Raw genomic sequence first — 22,878 nt, 5'->3', positions numbered from 1 at the left:
TCATGTATCTAATTCCTCAGCATACTATGCGCTACTTCTCAAGCATGCTCTATCCCAAGCACAAAAAAGTTCCTGTTACAGACTGTACAGCAAGTGAAGGAGTCAGTCCAAAAATTTTCTTTCTCTCCATGCTCAATTAATTCCTGCTGTCCATCTTTATGCCTTGCTACCTTGTCAGTCTTTCTTTTCCAACTTCCTGGCCTCGTCCTTTGTAAGCATGCACATGTTTATGAGGAGGAGACAGCACAGGACATCTGTGGTTAAAAACAATGTGCTTTATTGCATGCTAGTTATGCAGAATTGGCAAGTAAGAGATCCTGAAGTCACAGCTCTTCATAGATTATTATTTAAGGTTAGGCATTTCCCAGCTTGGATGTGTATTTCCTGGACACTCCAATGCTTTGTTCTTGGGAGCAGCCTTCACCAAACTGCCCTGACTGTGTACGTAACTTACTTGTAACATGGAGTTATTCTCATCTGCAGGATCCCCAGAAAAACCGTGTTTATCAATGGCAAGGGGTAGAACTTGAGACTGGCCTTACACAGCTTTCCTTCCCCCTCACCTCTGACCCCATCCAAGGCTCCTACAAAATAGTTGTGCAAAAGAACTTCATTGCCCACGTGGAGCACTCCTTCTCCGTAGAGGAATATGGTAAGGAAAGGAGATATGGGCTGCAAGCAGGGCTGACGAAATACCTTTTACTTTGGCCTCCTTGGGATTTGGGATTTTTTAGGAATGACTTGGAGAAAACAAGAAATCTGAATACATAGGCAATGGAATTCAGAGCGGCTGATACAGAAGGATGTAGCTTCTTTGTAAATGATGGCTTCTTTGTAAATCCCACCCCAAGTTCGCATTTTTAGGCATGCAGTTTGCTGAAAGTAGCACTAGATACAAAGCAAGCAATTACAGCATTTTGGTGATCCTGACTCACAATCTCTTCATCGCTTCTCTTTCTCTTTCTTTTTCCTTTTCTTCTTGTTTCTGGAATAGTTTAGAAACTGGTTGGTTGAAGACAACCCTTGCACCCCAATTTAAAGAATACCATTTGAGAAATGTTATAAGAAAATGAAAGTGGGCTGGTAGTAGAGACTGAATAAGGAACTATGTGCTGTTTGAGTTACCTAATCTAACCCCAATTCTATTGTGCGTAGATGTGTCTCTGCCTAGCCTATGTGCATCTGAGGAGCCTCTTGGCCTGTACCCCTTGCTGGTTCTCCCTGGGGCTCCCCTGGCAGTAAACAACTTGATTCACCAAGCTCATTGTTCAGAACAGTTCAGAACAGTTTCTGGAAAGCAAAGGATGCAGATCCAAAGAAGACTGTAACTGAAGTGCTTGGGATCTGTCTTATCTGGGTCACAGTTAGGCGCTGAGACTATTATGGTCATAAAAATGTCCGAAACAGAAACTGGGTTATAGGCTCCACCCTGTCACTGTAACAGATGGGCTGTGCCTTCCTCCCACAAAGATGTTACAGGCCTCCTCCCCAAACTAAAGATATTTGTCCCTTTCCTAGACTTATAGTAAGCTACTTTCCCTTTTATTTGCTCTTTAGCCTCATTCCCACTTTGCTAACTCTTCTACATTTCATGCTGAGCCTTTTGAAGAGTATTGAACCACTGAGCTGAGGAGCTGTGCAATCTCACTCCTTTTACTTTCTTGTACCAGGAAAAACAAAAAAAACTTCAGGTGCAAACCCCAGAAGTAGGCCATTACACAGTCCTGGGCTTGAGTAGCTGAGGGACGTAGTAGCAGGATGAAGTCTAGGAAGCGAGATGTAACAAGTCAGAAACAAAACATGCTTTTTACTTGCCACCCTTCGTATCAGATTTTATTGCCACCTCATTCACTCGAAAAAAACTGAGATTTCATAGCAGGCTGGGTTTTCCAGAACAATAAGAAACATCAAGAGAGAATCAATTATTTGAGCTGTTTCGATGTAGTAAATCACATAGGTGGTGAATGCACTGCTTTGGCTTAACTAAAAATTATGCGTTGTGAAACATGGAACGCAACATGCAGATAGCAGTGTGTCCATCTGAATAGGCATATCTGATCAATCTATAAAACTGTCTGACGTCAATAGGGTCACACAAGTATGTGCTGCAAATGAGGGAAGGTAGAGGCTACAACCCTCACCCTTCCTAATTCCCTTTAAAAACAAATGGTGGTGAAGTCAACAGAAACATAAGAAAGGGGTAGCAGTGGTACTGAAGACCATGAATGGTTCATACTGAGCTGATTCTGGCTCCCTGTTTAGGTTTCTGTGCAGTATACAGCTTTTCACTCTTCTCACATTAGATTTTCTGTCTCCTATCCAGTGCTGCCCAAGTATGAGGTCCTGGTGAAGCTGCCTAAGATGATCACAATTGAGGACAAGGAGCTTCCAGTGTCCGTCTGTGGTCTGTGAGTCACAGAGCTGGAGTAAATCTCTCTCAAGCATCCTTCAGTTCTCCTTTCCACTATGAACTAAACAACAACAACAAAAATCACATTAAAAAAAAGGACTTTTAAAAGAGATCTCATGCAGGCAGGCTTGTTCCACCCTGTATGTTCTGAGGCTGCTACTTGACCTTAACAATTCCTTACAGGATGATGTCAAACCAATCAGCAGTTCTCTCTTCGTTTATTCTACGTTTTCTCTTTCTGTCTTTACATCTCATCAGTTAGATCTTTACCACTCCTGAACCTTCCAGTACTTGGGGATGTCAGATCTGACATCACTTAAGCAGGTTGTTTAGAACCAGCATTGTAGTCAGTAACTTATACATTGTTCTGCTTGAGCCCCTGTTCACCTGAACCCTTGACTCTTTGTGATACAAAGATACTCCCAACTGACATAATATTATGCAATAACTGACATCATATTATGCAATATTTTTCTGCATTGCTATGGAGACCTCCCACCTAGATCAGACTCTAATGTAAGAATCTCACCACTATAATGATGGAAACATAATCACTAGAATGATCAGAGTATCAGATTGGGCTTTAAGAAGAAATACTACTAAGTAATACACAATTCTTAAGGATGTATGTCTGAATGTGACTCTGACTGCTTATCTCATCATCTAGTATATTGTTTAACACTTTGTGATTATAGTTACACCTATGGAAAACCAGTCCCTGGTATGGTGAGTGTCCAAGTGTGCCGGAAATTTTCCCATTCTGCTTCACATTGTTATAGAAAAGAAGGAGAAGCTGTATGTGAAGAATTCACCAGGCAGGTGAGCTACAAGATTAAAATGTAGGAGTCCTTCTTATGAGTAATGGGCAGTATTGCTTAAATTAAGAGGGCAAAACTGTGACTGTTGGTAAATGGTAGGACATCAGTGATAACTGTTCAGGAAAAAAGCAGATGTTCTCAGAGGAAGACATTCTTCAGAGAGCAGTCATTAAACTGGAAACAGAAATGAAGAAAACGCCACAGCTGAAATCCTGACCCCAGTGAAATTAGTAACTAACTAGCAGCTGTGAGGTGTCTGGTATTTATCACCAAACTAGGAAAGAACCTTTGACAGAATGTCATAACTGTGGGAAAGATTGGCAGGGAGCAAAAGCATAGAGAATGAGAAGACAAGAAGGCAATATATATACAGGTCAAATGCAGAAGGGAAAAAGTAAAAAAATGAGGAGAGTAAGACAATGAAAGAAGCAGGAAGACAAACAAAACTGAGTTTTGTTTTGGAGTTAATAAGGAAAGGAGTTAATAAGGAAAGCTCTGCATGGCTGGAGAACTAAGTATTAAGAACATAAATCTGAGGTTACGTGAACACAAATTAAGCATGTTGCATTGAGAGTTTCTGTTCTACAAGGCACCCAAGTTGTTTCTATTTTCTCTTCAAATCCTTACTTAGGCAGATGTTCACGGGTGTGTTTCTGCTGTAGTAAGAACTAAGATATTTCAACTCCGGCGCAGGGGATATAAGATGAGCATTGAGGTGCAAGGCAAGATCACAGAAGATGGTACAGGTATGTATCATCATGTATGTGGGAAACTAACTGTAGGCTACAAGAGGTGAGCTTGGCAAAGATGAGGAAGGTAGAATGGCATGTCTAAAAATGTTAAAGTTCATTAATAACCGCTCTTTACTGTGCTCTCTCTCAGGAATAGTTGTGACTGGAACAGGCTCCTGTGAAATCACATCCATAATGAGCAAAGTCAGCTTTGACCTGTTGGACTCTCATTACAGACCAGGGATCCCACTCTTTGGCTGGGTGGGTAACTTCTGAGAACTTGGAAAGTGTAATATCACAGCAAACTCACTGTTTGTCAATGGTTTACAGGCTGGTTCAGCCCAGTTCTGTGACTAATGGGGTGGGGGGACCCACAGACCTGCCTGGGGAAGGGGGAAAAGGAAAGGGTAGGGAGATGGACCTAAAAACAAAACAGTAGCAATGATCTGAGGAGGAAAGTTAACTTACTAAATATGATATTGGAACTCAAGATAACAATAACACAGTACAATTGGAATTGAAGCTAATAAATCAAATAAAATGAGAGAGTGTCCAAAAACCAAAGGTCTTATTCTAATGCTGAAGGTGAGACAGCTAGGGAGCACACACGCAGAGATGAGCAGAAAGGGAAAAAGTAATGTCCTGTGTCTTGTGAACAGTTTTATCTATCTCTCTGAACAGAAAACAGAAGCAAAAAAATCTTCTGGGGTATGTAGTTCTTCTCTTCTGAAAACCAGATACTCAAAAAATTGGCAGTCCATGGAACTGGACTCTTTAACTCCCAGTTCTCTACATTATGTTATAACGTGGAATACTGATAAAAATCATAAAAACCATTAAAAAAAACAATCAAAAATCATAAAACCATGACACTGGTATGTAATTTCATCAATTGGAATAGCAGTGTGTGCAGATGACATAACCTCCACAAAGGCAGCCAAATTATTATCTGCCAGGGTACCTAAGAAACACGTGTCCCTGAACCTCCCAGCTGTCATCACAGTAAAGAATAGACAGTCTGTTGTTCTGTCATACAAGGATAACATCAGGGAGCAGTAAGCATGGGCCATTCCACAAGGAAAAGTTATCCAGGAGCAAAGCAGAGCAGGGATGTTAACAGTTTCAAGTTCCACCAACGGTCTAATGGTCACCAGGCAATATAAGGCAATAAGTCAGAGCTGAGCTCAAACAAGGAAGTCTTATCAACATGCTGGGAACAGCAGGAGAAAGAGCTGAGTATAGATCTAACCATGATGCAGGTTAGTCTAATGCTTTGGCAAGGCACAAGCCTAATTGAACTCAGAATTCCTGGACTAAGAGGCAGGTGATATGTGGTGGATGTCATCAGAGAGGCTGAACGAAACAATTAAAACTGGCTAAGAAAATCAAGGTGCTAATAAATGAGTTCCATGGGATGATTGATTGTTTGATTGATGATTAGATTGTTTGCTGATGAAGATCTGCTACCTCAAACAACTTAGGACTCACCATGCGCATTTCCACATTCTTCTATTTTGTTCTTCTCCATGAGAAACATCTAGCCTGGCAAAGAAGAAGAGGGGGAGGGGTTTTTAGAACTTAGGAATTATTTCTGTTTCTAGCTTAAAACCTGAAGTTTGCTTTTGCTTTACTAGGTGAAGCTGGTAGATGGTAATGATGTTCCCATTGCCAATGAAACCATCAGGATTTCTGTGAATGGAGACATACACAAAGGCAATTACACTACAGATGAGCAGGGACTATCCTGGTTTTCCATTGATACTACTACGTTCACAGAAGCCTCCCTGGAAATCCGAGTGAGTGACAGAGACAGGGCAGGGGCCTGTCTCTGTCTTTTTTGTTCAGCAGAGGAAATATGTTTACATAAGTCATCAGCCTTTCTTCCAAAAAGGAGATTAAGCAAGATTTTTTGGCAGGTCACCTCCCTTCTCTGTCTCCTGTGTATGTTCTTCTATGTATCTTTTTCTTTACCTTCATCTAAGAATGAGAGATACAGAATGTAGCCAGAGTTTACCCATGGACATTCATGTGACTTGTTACCTGGTTTTAGTCAGCTGTGAATTTTTTATTCTTCTTTATCAGGCTGAATATAAACCTGAACTGAACTGTTATGTCAGTGACTGGATCACGCCTTCACATGAGCATGCCATGCGTAGAATAAGTCGGTTTTACTCCCCCAGTAAGAGCTTCCTCAAAATTGAGCCCAAGTTGGAGACGTTAAGTTGTGGCTCCTCTGCAGAGATCCAGGTGCACTATATCTTCACACCAGAAGTTATTGAACAGCAGGGGAAAATTATCATTTACTATTTGGTAAGAATTGTTTGTGCTTACTTTGATCCATGTCCATAGCGACCATATCATTGCTAGGTGATTAGTTCTTAGCCAGTTACAGTGGGGGGAGCTTGAAACTGAAAGTATGACCAGTAGCAGTTGGACTTAAACAAATTTCCATAATGTTTCCCATGTTGTCTTCCATTTTTTGACTTGGGTAGGTTGCCTGTGTTTGCTTAAGAACAGATGAGACAAAATGTTGATGTACAAAATATTATCAAGACTCTCATTTCTTAATACTCTCCTATCCCATTCCACATTCTGGTTCCTAAATGGTTACAGCTCAGAAACTAGCATTCTACGAGAAGATGAAAGATGATCTGGAAACCTGTTTCCTTCTCAGTCTTTTGGTAGATACCTGGCCACTGAAACTAAATTAAGACCTCTAGCTACAGAATTGGAAAAGCTTGATAAATTTAGAGTCTTTTTTTTTTTTTTTTTTTTTTTTTCCGTAGATCAATCAGTGATGGAAAGTTCAGGATATCAAGGCCAATGGAACAAATTGTAATATGCCTGTATTGAGGGCAGAGAAGATAAACTAATTCAGCTGTGACTGAACAATGGTCCATGACTTGTGCTTGGGAAAAGAGAAAGAATCAAGTGAACACTCAGATAGTATTTCTTTCCCCCTAATTTTTTTTCCTGGCTATTTCATTTAGTGATACTAACAGAAGAGATGAGTTTTCTTCTAGCTACGCAGATCTAGAAGAAATCAGGGGAATAGACATAAAAAAACAGAAAGGGAATAGAAAACTGTGGTAGACATATCCATGTGATATGTCAAGACTGTTAACCATAAATTGAAACATAGGATTCCTGTTTATCCTAGTAGCTTGGGAAAGATTATCTTAATTGGAGCAGGTAAGCAGTCAGGAAACTTACATTTTATAGCCACACCTTGAAATTAAAATACAGTGTCATAGCATTATTATGCAGTATTATGCAGTAATATGCAGTATTATAATATGCAGTATTATGACACAGATATCTCCCATAGAGTATAGGAGTGTGAAGTAATTGTATAAAGAGCATTTGGGGTTGTAGAAAGGAAAGTATTCCTTGAAATGAGAAAATTGCAGGCAGCATTCAGAATGTTTTAAGTCTGGCTTCAGGTACTTTATTCAAGTACTTGTTGTTTACAGCCTGTGTTCTTCTATTCAAACTCTGTGTGAGTTATGAAAATAATTCTGATTCATTTTTTCTCTATTGTGTTTCACAAAGCAAATGAGAGTAAAGTGAGGACAATCTTTGGTCATCAGTCTGTTCAAAAATGTTAGAAAAGTGCACATCAACCCACAAACCTTTGTGAGTTCAGAGGCAAAGTGCATTTTAACTTGAAATATACATGTAATGTGTACAAAAGGGAAACTGGATCTGACTAATGAGGAAACACTGGTCTTTCAAGGAGCGAACATTTCTGGCTTAAAAAACTTCGCAAATTTGAGTCTGATTCTTGCTTAATGTCTTCTTCGCTCCCAGTTACTACTATTCGTATTCACATATCCTACAGCTTACCCAGTGAACATTCATTTTTCTTCCCTTCATCACCACCAGCAGTGATTATGGAAATCTTTCTCTGTTACATAGGTGATGGCCAAGGGCAGTATTATGTTAGCAGACACCTATGATCTGACTGTGGATCCTGGAAATGGTGAGTAGAAATATGGATTTTTAGCATCTACTGTGAGACGAGGATAGGAGGATATAGAGAAATTATTTCAGTTCAAACATTTTAAAAAACTGAAGAACATTGTGAAATTAAATTCTTCTTAGATTAAGTAGTTTGAATTGGTTTTGTTTTGTCTAAATTCTTTCTGTTGCTATGCTTTTGACCAAAATATTTTAGAAGATATAACTGAAAATACACACAATTTTTTTTCTCAATGCTTTCCTGCTGACCGATGTAAACAATTCTGATTGTGAGTACTTGTCAGTGTTGTAAGGTTCACAGGTGAGTTGGAAGATGTCTCTTTTTCCTTCTGTCTCTCTTTTTAATTTATCTTTGAGGATGTTATTTCTCTCTTATAATTGTGAAAGCATGTATACATGTATGTTCCAACCAAGGTATGTAATTCTGTATACATAAATGTCCATGGATTACACATTTGAGTGATTGAGACTGTCTGTGTTGCATCTTTAAAAGTCTTTTGACAATGAGACCAGGGAAACCATTTTGGAAGTTTATGAGGATTTGCACCATAGTGAGAATAAACTGTATGCAGAACTAAAAGATCTTGGTTGCTACAAGACATGATGTTGTGAGAGGGTGTTAGAAAACTCTGCTTCCCCACTAGTTGTAGTAACTAAACTAACACCCTGACTCATACCAAGAGACTTTCTATCACCTTCATACAAACTGTGAAATAAAACTCAGGCCCACCTAGAAAGATCCTTTCAACATAAAGGAGCACTTCCCACAGTAGCTGGGGTAAAAGTTTGGTGTTCAGGTAAATATTAGCTTAGGAGTAACTTTGAGGAGTTTTTCTTTCAATCATACTGCAGCCTTGACTGCTACTGCATGCTACAACTCTCCCTAATTTCTATGTATGTTCTTTTTTGGTCATCTATTGTTTTGTAGACTGCAGAAGATGTTAGAGCTTGAGGAATAAAGGGGCTAGGAACATTAGGAGGTAATGCCAGATGATAGCTGGAGAGGATGAGAGGATCCAGAGGGCATGTTGAGACCCACCAAACATCTAATTTGGCTATTACGTAATCACTATCACAACTGAATGCAGATGTCTTCAGCAATAAGCATGGACTTCAGTCATACAGACTTCATGCCTCTCCTAACTAAAGTTGTGAACTTCTTTATATCAAGAAGACAAATATATAGGCTGGAACATCTTGTTATATAGCTTAATATTTCTTCTTTCTTTCAGCTTATGGGATATTCCAGTTGATCTTACCTGTTGATGTGACAATTGCTCCCCTGGCACAAATGCTTGTGTATACCACTTCACCCAGTGGAGAAGTCATTGCTAGTACAGGAGAATTCCGGGTTGAAAGTTGCCTTTTCAATAAAGTAAGTAAAAATCAGCGTTTCTGTTTCTTCATGGCCATATGTTCAGTTATTAATACCATCATGGAGGCAGAATTCACAATGGGTTCATGAAATTGTCTCATCAGACACTGACTGAGGTTTAGTAACTTATATTCAGAATAGGTTACAAAGCCATAACTACAAAAATGAAGGAAAACATAATAACAAAGATAACTGCTAGTCATTATGAATCACACAGTAAAAGCTGAATACATTAGAAGAGTTGTAGAGCACTAGCAGAACTCAATTCACAAAGCTAGATACTTCAGTACCTAAGAGCGTGTAACAGCATCTGGAAAACTGGCTACTTTAACTCCTGGTGTTGCAGGTGAACTTGAGTTTTGTACCCAAGGAAGAACTTCCTGCCTCCAACACAAGCCTGAAACTCCATTCTTCACCAAGGTCCCTGTGTGCCCTCCGTGCTGTGGACAGGAGCGTCCTCCTTATGAAGCCTGAAGATGAACTCTCTCCCAGCTCCGTAAGTCTTTGCTGTTTCTAGTAATAAGTAATAAAAAAATTAACTAGGTACTTATTAACACCAGGATAGATACAAGGCCATGTATGGCATTCACCATAACTGGTTTTAGTAGCCGTGTTCTATCACTGGACTGTTAGTTTCTGTGTCCCTGTGAGGGCTAACTTGCCACGTTTTTACCTGGTTGTTTGTATTTTCCAAGGTGTATAACCTTCTCCCACTCAAGGAACTCCGGGGCTATAGCTTCAAGGACTACTACTTGGAAGAAGAAGATGTAAACCCCTGTGTGTCACTTGACAACATATTACTGAATGGATTCACCTATGTACCCATTTCTCCTGATGGTGAAGGTGATGTTTATGAAATTCTCAAAGTAAGCACCAGAATTTGATTTTTCTTTATTTCTTTTTAGAATACAGCATCCTTTCCTTTTCTTCCCCATCTTGAAGGTCTTTTTGAATGAAGTTTGCTGTGAGCTTGCTAATCTGTGTATGCAAGGCAACAGCCAGGCCCAGTCCCTGCCTCTGTATAGCCCATTGCTGGTACCTAAGTGCTCCTCTGAGCCATTAAAACCTTGAGGGGTCTCCTCAGTGCTAGGGCAGAAGCTGGTGAATAGGCTCAAATAGGGAAACAGTCATGAGTACTGGCCTAATACCAGAAATCCCTTTCTCAGTCATGCAAGTTCTCTGTTTGGTGTAGATAGTGGTTTAATAAAGTTCTGGTTACTGTAATAACCCATTAAAAAAAAAAAATCTAGAGAGTCCTGCTTGTAATTTTTTTGCGTACTTTCAATTCAATGCTTTTCACACATCATTTTCACCAAGACAGATGTCCCCGAGGTAGACTATGGTCTTCAAAGCTTTTCATCTAATCATGTCAGGATTTAGCCTTGGGATGAATATATCATGATAAAGCTTCAATAATGTGGGTTGAACCAGTCTACTTAGCATTTATATACAAGCCTTTACTGTTCTGACCAATTCCAGATACATCTATGCTTGGCATATTAAAAATAGCTTAATTTCAAAAGCTTATTTGCTTTTTTATTGTTCTTTCTTTTTTGTTTAACAGCTAATAGGCTTAAAAGTCTTCACTAGCAACAAGATCCATAAACCTGAAGTCTGCCAGCATTACACAGCACATATGATGGAAAGGAGTTACAGTGGTTCTAGTAAGAAGACCTGCTTCATTTTATCTCCACACAACTACCTAAAATTTACCATCATGCTCCTTTCTTCGCCTCTACTTCTTTGAATACTAATTACACTAGAACAATCAAACATTGTACTAAGATATGTCAGCCTAATTCAGTATCACTTCCTTCTGGATTCAGTCCTGAAATATGAAACTGATACACCTTATCTTCACCTAAAAAGAAATATCTGGTTAACACTGTGTGCTCAGTGAATCACATGCCAAGCTCTACAGCAAGGATCCTGTAGATGCTAAGACCATCTATCTATATTGGATAGACTGCCAAGCATGAAGAGTAGGCTTTATTCCACCAAATCAGGGTTTACCTATAGCAACCTAAACAGTGACAGTCTCTACTTCAAGGTAGTTACATTCCAGCAATTACTAGGGAAATAACTATGGCACAAGTAGGCCAAGGTGATGAGAAGGTGATATGAATTTGTGGGCTGATGTGTTGAGCTGAGGATGGGAAAACTCTGTTCTGTTCCCATTCATATAATTTAAAGAGTCTGTGTAGGTCATTTCACTTCTTTGCAGCATCAGTGACTGTAAAGACAGAAAAAAAACATTACTTTTTTTCCTAAATGACTGATTTTTTCCATTTTTTCCTAAATAACTAGGTTGTGAGATTTTTATTTATTTATTTACTTATTTTTGTGGTACAGTAGCTCAGCTAATATTACAAACAATAGCCTTTAGTCTTGAGGAAGCTCCTAGTCATAACAGATCTGATCTTCTGTTTTGAAATGCCAGATCTGTCTTCAGAACATGGCCTGAGACTACTGTGCACTATGAAAGGGTGTAGAGACTTCAAAGACTGATGGAAAGCTTTTCATAAGGCACATCACTGTGAAACAATGTCATAATTGGTCTCCCTACTCTGGAACTCTGGAAGGATAAGTGTAACTGCAGTTTCTGGCCATGTATAAATACAATCCGCTAAATGAAATTTATTAAGCTATATGCAACCATAATATCTGGAGGCAGTGAGTTCCACATTTGACCTCTTTAGTGCAACAGAAAAGTACCCTCAGTAGCCATTGTTACAACAATTGGTGTTCCTGGATTTGCTGGCAGTGGAATTGGAATGATCAACCCCTGTAAGAGAAGAAGCTTTAGAAAACACGAAATATTGAAATGACAAAAGAACAATACATTTGTTTCCAATGAGCAGTTGATGTGAGGATAAGAATGTAGTACAGGGAATGCTGTATTCAGTTCCAACAAAGAGGCAGCTCAGAGTTTGAATCTGTGAGTCTTCCCATGATCAAATTATTCAAGTTGTTCTTTCAATGTTATAATTCTATTAAAGAATAACCACTAACTGAAAGCATTGTATCCTCCTTGATTAGAATGGAGTTTGACTTATCTTTTCCTGTAACAAATTTTTTTAGTCAGTGCCTCACAACTCCTTGATGATTCAGACTATGCAATGTTAAAACAGATGGATGCTGGCAGTCCTGTGGAGACCATCCGGAAGTACTTCCCTGAGACATGGATTTGGGACGTATTTTCAGTGAAGTAAGTGTTTATGGGAACTGGGGCAAAACTTCAGAAGATAGTTAAGCTTCTGTAAAAGTGTCAATATTTTGGTGAGCGAATATTTTAGTAGATAGAGGGATTGCTCAAGAATGGTAAGTACAGAATGTTTTGGGAAGATCTGCAAAACACAGTGCCCATGTACTAACTGGACAGGAATTTGCTGTGAGTAGTTGCTGTTCATTAGGCTGAGGGAAAAAAATAGATGATCTCCAGAATATGACTGAAACCCTGCTCTCTCTCCCTACCAGCTCTGAGGGAAATGCTGAAGTAGATGTGACCATCCCTGACACCATCACTGAATGGAAAGCCAGTGCGTTCTGCATGTCCCCAGACACAGGCTTTGGCCTGTCACCAACAGTGTCCCTCAGAGCCTTCCAGCCTTTCTTTGTAGAGCTCACCCTACCTTACTCTGTAGTGCGTGGTGAGGCCTTCACGCTGAAAGCCACTGTTTTCAACTACCTGACAGCCTGCATCAGAGTAAGGAAGACTGAAATCCTTCTCCATACCTGTACCTGCTTGTATGCTCTTTGCCTACACCTAGCCTTCTTTCTTATCTCTGAGTAGCCTTGGGCCGCTTCCTCCCTGAAATTCTTACGTTACACCTTCGACGTGCTTGAAATGCCCGCGTACAACTCCAGCTTCCTGCTCCTTTGCTGCAGAAGAAATAGACATTGCTAATTTTTCCTAGCTCTCTGTCTTCTCCCTTTCTCTCAAGACCATTCCTTGATTACACCTCTCTACAAATGGCAGGTCAGGGTGATTCTGGCTCAGTCTACTCAGTTTCTGGCTACTGCGGTGGAAAAGGAGGAAGACTCTCATTGTCTCTGTGAGAACGGGAGGAAAACAGTGGCTTGGCTGGTGACTCCCAAATCTCTAGGTAAAAGTCAAAGAATGCTGAAAGCTGCAGGAAGGAATTCTCTGTGCTGTTCTCCCATTTTGCTATCTGAAGTTAGAGCAACAGTTTCCTGGAAAATACTGCAGCTGTGTGTGTCATCTGAGGTTATGCGGGACGTAAAGCCTGGTAGACTCCACGGCCGTGTCTAGCACTAAAAGAAACATCATCAAATCTTACTGCCCCTGGGCAACATCTTCTGAAGCTATAGGCATTGCTGGCTGGCTGGCAAGGACATTTTGTCAGCCCCATCCCTCCCAGAAATTAGACAATTGCCCTATGAGACCCTCACAAAAAAAAAAATTTGCTTTTGCTGTTGCTGCATGTTGTGGTAGCAGTCACGGTGTGCATGCAGAGTAGCAGACTGCTGAACAGCTTTGGCACCACTATGGTGCTCTTAAGTTCTGGTGAATAAAAGCACCAAAACAGAGTCACCTTTCAATGGCAGTGCAGCTCAGCTGCTCCAGGATTCATGCTGATGTGAATAGCTAAGCTTCCACGGGAAAGAAGCTGGCCCCATCTGCGACGGGCCTCTAGGCTGAAAACTCCCAGGAATGGCAGCAACTCCTGCTGCATGGTGCCGCTAGGCAGGACTGACTGATTTGTTTCCTCCAGGGCTGGTGGAGTTCTTGGTGAGCACTGAGGCCCTGCAGAACCAGCAGCCATGCGGAAACACCATAGTGGAGACCCCTGAGAAAGGGCGGAAGGACACGGTCATCAGGCAGCTGCTGGTGGAGGTATGCGGGCTGTGGGCAGCAGGCTGCAGTGACTCACAAGCTAGACACATTTAACAGAGCTCGGGGTGATGAGCACACGGTGCCAGTGATACCGTGGTCTTCCATTATACTTGACTAGAATGCACAAAGTCTGCAGGTTAACAGCTGTGCAGTGCATCTCCTTCTATTCTCTATTTTAAAACTTCCCCATCCTCTACCGTAAAAAGACTCCTAGTCCAATTCACCCTTCCCTATATCTGCTTCATGTTACCTCCTATTTCAGGATGCTGTCTTTACAGCTTTACCCAGTAGGTCTGCCCGTCAGCACGTGCTGTCTCTCTGCTAGTCGAGTAGCCAAGCAAACTGCCTGTTATGCTGCGTGTTACACGCCTTTGGTCTGGCACCAGGGTGAAGGTGGGGAATTCAAAGTACCTGTGGGAGTTAGATGCCTGTATAAAGGTCCCCCTCCCAAACTCTACACATTAAAACAGTCCGTGAGAACGTGTTACAGTTTTACAGCTTATCTGTTTTCCACGGCTGATACTAGGTGGTATGGAATGAAACATGATGTGGCAGTTAGTTCTGTACAGTTTGTTATAGGAAAATGCTACGTGGATTGTTCCACAATGAATGCCTCCAGGTTAATTTCGTGGAAACTACAACAGGCACAAAAGAACAGTAGCACAGCCTGATAGAGCAAATGCTCACCTACAAAATACTGTTTTTCAACATAGTCGCCACCAGTAGCTGTGCTTTTTTGCCAGCAATTAAGTGCATGCAGCACTTACAAAAATCTTGCCTGCATTCCACGCTTCAAGAAATCTTGCTGACATGTTAGCACAGTGAGGCGGTGGGTGGCTTGGTCTCCGTAAATGTTCTGCAGGCACCAATGAATGTCAGTGGGTGCGATTTTTTCTGTTCAGATGCACACCATTTCTTCGTATGCCATGACTTCCATGTCAGATGTCATTTTTCACATTGCTTGTCCGTAGTCATGTGTTGCATGGCAGCAAAATGTAATGGAATACTGATGGGAAAATTCAGCCTCTCCTGCCATACCACCAACATCCTGACATTATAAAATAGGAGGCGTTACTTTTGGAGCAGACCCCACGGATTATTATGCCGAGTGCTGTAACTTGACAGCGGTGCCTGATGTTCTTTTCTCGTGAAACAGCCTCTCGTGCCACTTGCCTGTGTTGCATCAAGTGCATCACCACATACCATCGGGCCCATTTCCCCTTTCTATTCTCAACAGGTCTTTTTCCTCAAGTGTCTGCAACTTATGATCAATAGCCCTGCAGACGGCTTCTGAGCGGCCCTCTAGAGGTGCTGTGAACTTCTGCTAACAAAAGCACTCGCTGTAATGCGCAGCCCTTTTGTTACAAGGATGCAGGAGCCTCACTGCATACAGTAGTGCAGGTCACCCTCGTGATGGTCCTGCAGTGTTGTTGCTCTCCTTTTCCTGTTCTTTCCAATAATTTAGGATTATGACTGTTTTACTTGGATTGATATTTCAGAGTCCTTTCTCTATATTACAGGGAGTGTTTGTCACTGCCTCTCCTTCTCCTGTTCGTTCACTTTTCACTTACTTGTTCCTCTTTCCTTGTTAGGCATCCCTCTGTCTGTATGCTCGATGATTTCTCACCTCTCTTGTTTTCTTTCATTCCACCCAAGCCTGAAGGAGTTGAGAAGGAAACTGTTCGGAACTCTGTGCTCTGTTTGAAAGGTAAGGCCCTCCCTCCCTGCCCACCATTTGTTTCTGTGTGGGTGATGAGTGGGACATGCCTGGAGGAAGAAGACAGCGCTGCCTCTACCGCTTTCCAGGTTGGCTGATATTTTACAAATATCATTCTACAAGTGGTGATAAGGGGCAATGAGACAAGATGTCGTTCTCTGAGTAACCTGCCATGTTATTCAAACTTCTTCAAAACTTATTCACGCCAGATGTTGCTGGGAGAGTCTTACATGAATGGCTAGCGAATGAGTTCTGTAGTTTGTAAAATATACAAACGGCGAAGTTTGTGCTTGTACCACTTGCATTTTTTTTATGTGAATTCATTTTTCATTATATAGCTTGCAACAATTATTTCTAGTACATTTTAGTAGTACTTGTAGTACTCCTAGTTTCACCAAGGACGAGTCCTGGCTGACCAACCCTCTGTGGCCTTCCTATGATGGCACGACTGCCCAGAAAGATGTGGTGTGCGCCCCGTTCCTGGAGACATTCAAGGTCAGCCCAGACCAGACTCTGAGCGACCTGATAGAGCTGTAGGTGTCCCTGTTTGTTGCAGGGGAGTTGGACTGGACGACCTTTAAAGATCCCTTCCAACTCAGACGCTTGTATGATTGTAGATAATCAGAACAGGACCCTTCACTTGGGGCCCAGAGACATCTTTATGTATAGCAAGGGATGAAGGGAAGAGGAAACTTTTCTGATGTTCCACTGAAGGCCCTGCCCCTTCCTTTAAGCTTGGGTCTACACTGAAGCTGTTTCATCTTGTTTCTCTCAGGAGAGTCTGTGGAAGAGAAGTTTTCTCTGTTGCTTCCCTCAAATGTGGTCCAAGACTCAGGCAGAGCATATTTCTCAGTGCTAGGTGAGTGATCGGCCTGGGAAGGATCTGCTGGGAGACAGAAACGTGCTGTTTCTGCCCATCTGCATGACTGTGTTCGCCTCCTAGCTCTCACACAGATTCTTCTCCTGGTTCCAAGCACACTTCGTTCCTGCCTTTCCTCTCTTCTGTCTCAAGTGCTTTCCCTTTCAATTCTGTTTTGTTTGTTGCTCTTTCTGCATCTCGTTCTGTCCGGTTTCTCCGCTAGTGACCTATCCGTTGACTTATCACCCTCCTTTTTTTGGAGTGTTGTTGTGCTCTGTGTGTCATTCCAGGATTGTTATCAATACAGATTTTTCTGCCAGATATTTCTGCCAGATATTCTGCCATCTTCTCCTTCTGTTTTTCTGTAGATCCCTCTGATTTTGGCAGCTAACGCTGAATTTCATTAATATCCCTCTTGTATTCCCTGTTCCTTAGGCGATCTCATGGGCACCGCCATGCAGAACCTGCACCAGCTACTCCAGATGCCATTTGGTTGTGGCGAACAGAACATGGTCTTGTTTGCACCCAACGTCTATGTCCTGGACTACCTGAACAAGACAGGACAGCTGAGCGAGGAGGTCAAATCCAAGGCCATTGGATACTTAGTGAGCGGTGAGTTGAACGGGACTTTTGCTTCTGCTCTGAACTTTTTCAGAACTTGTCTGGCTTGTTTCTGTCAATGCTGACCAGATACAGCTTGTCTCTTACTCAGATGGTCTCTTCTGTATGCCAGGGAAGTCTTTCCCATGTCCTTTTCCTATTCTCTGTTTCTTATGCATTCAAGAACCTCGTCATTTCACCCACTTTTCCCTGCTCCTTAACAGAACTGGAATGCAGTGCACCGATACCAGGTGACCTGCTGCAGCGGCTTGTCCATTGCTGTTAACGTGTCTCCTGCCCGCCTTCTGAAGAAAGGCGGATACTGCATCTCTTGCAGTATAAGCAGTATATGGAGGTGGGGTTGTATGTGCTAGGATAGGACTAACCTGTTTCTCTGTTTTGCTGTCGCTGATGAAGCTGCTTTTCTCTTCTCCCCTGCGTTCCTCAGCAGACATTCTCTGAACACGGCTTTAACTTTTTTTTTTTTTTTTTAACTCTGCAGGTTATCAGAGGCAGATGAACTACAAGCACCCAGATGGCTCTTACAGTACCTTTGGACCACGTTATGGCCAACGGGGGAACACCTGGTGAGATTTCAGTGTCATCTGCTCCTCTTCCACATGCTCTCTTTCTCAGCTACGCAGCTATGACAAATACCACCTGATGGTAAATAAGAAATGTAGTTGTAGACCAGTGGACTTTTCAGAGCTGCTGTGGGCCCTGTGCTGCCTCTTAAGTGAGGAAAGAGGCTGCATCAGCCAGTTATGTAGCTGAAGCATCTCCTCCCACCTTGCAGCTACGAGGACTATGAGGGACGAGAAAGAGAGACGAAAACAAACTGGGAAAGGAGGGAGAAGGGATTTCACATCCCAAATGAAGAAAGCTGAAGAGTTGCAGTGGCAGCTCTTCCAGAGTAGGATCTGCTGAGAACTGCTGGGAAAGGTATTTTCGTAAAGGACGATAATCCAAAAGCAGTGCTGTATGGTTATCTTCCAAATGCGTTTGTTACCAAACAAAAGACAGCCTGGAGGAGAGGGTGTGTTGCCAGTGTGATTTACTGCAAAGCTCTGAGTTACTCCAGCATGTTATTACCATGCATTTTCAGCTTTAGGTAAGGGTAAGAATGGATGATTTCATCACCTTGCTTTTGGACTCTGAAACAGTACTTGTGCCCTGGGAGTAATTGGCCTCCCTACATGCCTAGTTTTTTAGCTTTTTTCCCCATAACTGCTATGTAAAAGCTCTTCTAGCGTGTTATACTTTATCCACAGTTTTACTGACATCTCTGGGGAATTCTGGGGAGCCCCTGAGACATGGCTATCTGGAGGGAGAGTCCTGCCAGCAGACCATAAGCTTCTGTGGATTGATTCTTTCTTGTTATTCTGATTCTTACTCTCATACAGATGTTGAGCTAATCGGCATGCAATACTCTACCGTTTTCCAAAGACATTTATTTGGATACACATTAACAACCCGAAGTCCTCAAAAGGGTAGCCTCAATGCAGCAGGATCATAGGGTTATATGGGCCAAGAGGCAGAAAAGAAAGCAAGGCAAGAAGCAGATTCTTTTTTTGGCAGATTCTTTGTGGTGAAGGCATACTTCGTGTCTGACTAATTGACCTGCAGATCTCCAAGCCGCTTTTCCTTCTTCCAGACAAGTGAAGTGCACATATGCTCTGTCACCTGGCATGGACAGCAGGCCTGCACAAGCCCTCTCACTGTTCTGTCTCCCTTACAGGCTCACAGCCTTTGTCCTGAAGTCCTTTGCCCAGGCCCGGTCTTACATCTTCATAGATGAAAAGCACATCCAGGATGCTTTGATCTGGCTCAGTCAAAATCAGAAGGAGAATGGCTGCTTCCGCAGCTCTGGGATGCTCCTGAACAATGCCATGAAGGTAGCATAGCTGGATCTTAGTGAGGCTGGCACTTGACTCTAAATCAGATGGCTGCAGCTGAGCTTCTTGAGCACACAGGCCCTTGGGGAATTCCCATGTCGATGGCAAGAACTAAAAAGCCAGAGGCCGTTTTGTGTGACTGCCATGACAAGAAGGAGAACAAGGCAATCCATAAACGGCACAATATGAGCATCAGTGGGGAGGACACGAGCTAAGGGGCTACAATACAGAATCAAGTATACCCATAGAAATGGTAGAAAAATGACTTTGAGAAGATGTGTGGAGTAAGCACCTAATTTTATGTTTCCCTGCAGGGTGGAGTGAACAATGAGGTAACGCTGACAGCCTACATCACTACTGCACTGCTGGAGATTCCTCTGCCTGTAACTGTATGTGTCACCTGAGTCACAGACGGTACTAGCCTGCCCCACTAGCCTCCTATAGATAATTAGGCCCCTTTATATTTTGAAAGAAGAAATTCTATCTGGATATATTTTCTTTCTTTTCAAGTCCAAGATGGACTGACGCTTTTTCTCCACTTTCCTCCCCTGTCCAATACTGTCTCTTATGCAAACATTTCACTTCATCTTCCCCTAAGTTCATTTCTGGGGTATCTTGCTTTTGCTCATTTTAAAGAGTACTCCGTGGATTCATAGTGAGTTAAATAACATTTAAATTTCAGAAATGTCCCAGATAGGTTTTTTACATCCGTAAGAAAAACTCCTTTTGTGTCAGAATTGTACGTGCCTGTTAGACGACCTGTATGGGCTTACTGTGTTGATGCAACGCACCGTCAGGCAGTGAATACTTCCATAGGCAGAAGAATATTGGACCTTGCTTCAAACTTTCAATGCAAAATCACTGAACTGCTTGCAAAAATCATTGTAACAAGATATTTCAGAGAAAAGAAAGGTACAGAATAAAGAACACTCTTTGGTTACTCATATGTCACATAAGGAAGCAGACATGGAGGGAAAGGAAAAGACAGCGGTACAATATATATCAGACAGTCTGCTAGGGTTGTAAAGGGACCGTGGGTACCATACAGTTCCCGTTGTTCTAAGATGGACTTCAGTATGACGTCTTGCTGCCTGGTCTTAGTGTCTCCATCTCCCCAGCACTCGGTGGTGCGCAATGCTCTGTTCTGCCTGGAAACGGCAGGAAATGGGGAAGAAAACCACGTGTACACCAAGGCACTGCTGGCATATGCCTTTGCCCTGGCAGGGAAGGAGGAGAAGAGGAAGGCGTTCCTTGGCTCACTTGAAAAGGAAGCCGTCCAAAAGGGTGAGAGCTCTTGGTGGGACATTGCTTTCTTCCATCCCACAGATCTTACCTCTACCTCTGATAAAATGGCTTTTGTTGGTGGGGAAATGGGAGCACGGAACGGCTTCTGTGGATGGGGAAAGCTGTAGGGAGAGGAAATGCTTGTGCAGTGTGGTTGTGTTTTTGACGGCTCATCGTGGGTGCCCCGTCCTACCCCTCTGTTCTGAGGGATTTGTCTGGAGGCACCCCTCACCATTCCCGTTGGTGATGAACAAAAGGGTGGCTCTGCTAATGCCTCATGTCAGTCTACTCCTCCTGTCATCGCAGGCACTGCTTTAACAAAGGCTTAGCAATGTTTATAGCCGCTCCTTCCTTCCAGCAGACACGCTCAACACAGAACAAAGCTTACCCCTCACAGCGTGAGGGATGATACATCAGAGAAGAGATGGAAGTGCTGAGACAGAATGGGTCATTTCAGAGGTCCTAGCATAAGCACTGAGTCTTCCAGGAAACTGTGTCAAGACTCAGAACCTTTCTGGTAAAGTCAGCCTGGATGGTCCGTTTGCCCAAATGTTGTCCAGCAGCGTTGCGAAGGAAGTACCACTTCTCAAAACGGGGCAGTGTGCCAGCCTGGTGTTCTTCTTAGGTCTCTGCCTCCTTTAGGTGTCCAAACGTGTAAATGTGTCTGTCAATCTGGAGTTTAAGTGAAAGTGGCATCCAGGCCCAGGAACCTTGGCACTCTTAGACTAGTTGTAAACACGCATCGAGTGTGGGGCTATCTAACCCTTCCCATTTCATCCTATAGGACAGGTACATGCCAGGGGCTCTCTCCTCCCCACTGGCAGCAGGTCAATAACTCCCTTGCAAGAAACTGCTACTAATTCCTTGCCGTCTTCTCTACATGTACCCTGCCTCCTGTGAAGATGGGTCTGTTCACTGGCAGCGGCCTGGGAAAGAGCCAGAGGCTGATCTCCCGTACTACCGCTATAAAGCTCCCTCTGCTGAAGTGGAGATGACAGCCTATGTGCTCCTTGCTCACCTCACCACGCAGCCAGCACCTTCGCAGGAGGAGCTGTCACTCGCATCTCGTATTGCAAAGTGGATCATTGGTCAGCAGAATCCCAGCGGAGGCTTCTCCTCCACCCAGGTGAGCAGCAGTTTCCCTCCTGTGACCTCCCATATCAATATCAGGAGAGTGCCAGAGTCCAGGGTGGGAGCGCAGTTAAGGTTAAGCCAAGTGGGGACTGTAGCCCCGCAGTATTAGCATCTGCCGCAGCTACCGAGTTCCCGAGAGGCCAAGGCCAGTATGTCAGGTAGCACCGCAGGGAATGACTGATACGTTGATTAATGACCTGGCTTACTTGAGCCAGTGGGTGAGAATGCTGGTGACACAAATGACTCTGCAGTTTGGAGCTCCCGCCATAGTTTGTGTGTGTATGCAGTTGCTGCTTTTCCCCGGGGAGAACAGGTGAAGGCTGCACAGAGCTTCGCCACAGCAAGTTCAGGAACACGTGACTGCTGTGCAGAGGACACGGGAAGAAAATGGGCGCCTGCAAAGGCTGATCTTTCCCTCTCAGCTTCTCGCTTAAGACCAGAGAAAGTGAAGAATGGAGGAGAGGGTGCCTGCTGACAGCAAAGGGCGGGCTGTGGGAGAACAGGATGTGGGATGGTTAAGAGGACTAACCTGTCCATGGGTGTCGGGCCTGGCTCTTGCAGGACACAGTTGTGGCTCTGCAAGCCCTCTCCTTGTACGGAGTTTCCACCTATGCCAAGAGCGGAGCAGCTTCCAAAGTGACCCTACGATCTGGAGGGGACTTCCAGCAAGACTTCCACGTGGATCCCTCAAATCGGCTGCTGCTCCAGCACGTGCCCCTGCCCCAGGTGCCAGGGGAGTACAGCGTAGAGGTGTCTGGCAAGGGATGCGTCTACCTGCAGGTGAGGGTGGTGGGGAAAGTGCCGTCCTGGCTGGGGAGCCCTCTCTCAGGCAGGAGCGAGGGGGAGGGCAGAAGGGGTAAGGGAGAGGGGGAGGAGCGCAAGGGAAAGCTCCGGGAGAAGCCGGAGAGGAGCAGAGTTGCGTGGAGAACGGAGCGACAGTGAAAGAGGGAAAGAGCCATGAGTGCTGGGGAGCTGTGAGAGTGGGGAAGGGGGAGAGCCGGGCAGGCAGACGATGATCTCTTTCAAGCGTTGAGCATGCACACACACAGCTGCTGGCTCTCCCGTAGACAAGCCTGAGGTACAACGTGCAGCCCAAGCAGGAGAGCGCGCCCTTCCTGCTGCATGTACACACGAGACCAGAGACGTGTGAGGACTCCAAGGCTCACAAGGTCTTTGACATAGGCATAAACGTCAGGTAAGTCTGTGTTTGGTTTGA

At 43.4% G+C, this 22,878-nt stretch overlaps 1 protein-coding gene across 3 annotated transcripts in view; it reads left to right on the top strand.

The window, feature by feature from the left end:
- The window catches only part of LOC128089846 (alpha-2-macroglobulin-like), a 37,555-nt gene that overhangs the window by 11,783 nt on the left and 2,894 nt on the right, over positions 1-22,878 (top strand). For all 3 annotated transcript variants that reach the window (XM_052701649.1, XM_052701648.1, XM_052701647.1), the window contains exons 6-31: positions 484-652; positions 2,324-2,408; positions 3,106-3,229; positions 3,860-3,974; positions 4,111-4,220; positions 5,594-5,755; positions 6,042-6,269; positions 7,878-7,941; positions 9,173-9,315; positions 9,662-9,811; positions 10,011-10,181; positions 10,880-10,979; positions 12,397-12,523; positions 12,793-13,021; positions 13,295-13,421; positions 14,052-14,173; positions 15,830-15,881; positions 16,666-16,749; positions 17,185-17,361; positions 17,852-17,936; positions 19,088-19,244; positions 19,559-19,633; positions 20,363-20,528; positions 21,431-21,654; positions 22,224-22,442; positions 22,730-22,857. In XM_052701649.1, the coding sequence (XP_052557609.1) occupies positions 484-652; positions 2,324-2,408; positions 3,106-3,229; positions 3,860-3,974; positions 4,111-4,220; positions 5,594-5,755; positions 6,042-6,269; positions 7,878-7,941; positions 9,173-9,315; positions 9,662-9,811; positions 10,011-10,181; positions 10,880-10,979; positions 12,397-12,523; positions 12,793-13,021; positions 13,295-13,421; positions 14,052-14,173; positions 15,830-15,881; positions 16,666-16,749; positions 17,185-17,361; positions 17,852-17,936; positions 19,088-19,244; positions 19,559-19,633; positions 20,363-20,528; positions 21,431-21,654; positions 22,224-22,442; positions 22,730-22,857 (3,593 nt within the window). The remainder of the gene's footprint in view (positions 1-483; positions 653-2,323; positions 2,409-3,105; positions 3,230-3,859; positions 3,975-4,110; positions 4,221-5,593; positions 5,756-6,041; positions 6,270-7,877; positions 7,942-9,172; positions 9,316-9,661; positions 9,812-10,010; positions 10,182-10,879; positions 10,980-12,396; positions 12,524-12,792; positions 13,022-13,294; positions 13,422-14,051; positions 14,174-15,829; positions 15,882-16,665; positions 16,750-17,184; positions 17,362-17,851; positions 17,937-19,087; positions 19,245-19,558; positions 19,634-20,362; positions 20,529-21,430; positions 21,655-22,223; positions 22,443-22,729; positions 22,858-22,878) is intronic.

Source organism: Tympanuchus pallidicinctus, unplaced genomic scaffold, assembly GCF_026119805.1.
Source record: "Tympanuchus pallidicinctus isolate F22 unplaced genomic scaffold, pur_lepc_1.0 scaffold40, whole genome shotgun sequence".
NCBI classification, from domain to species: Eukaryota; Metazoa; Chordata; class Aves; order Galliformes; family Phasianidae; genus Tympanuchus; species Tympanuchus pallidicinctus.
Note: the sequence above shows the minus strand (reverse complement) of the source record. Positions and strands in the feature narration are given on the sequence as shown.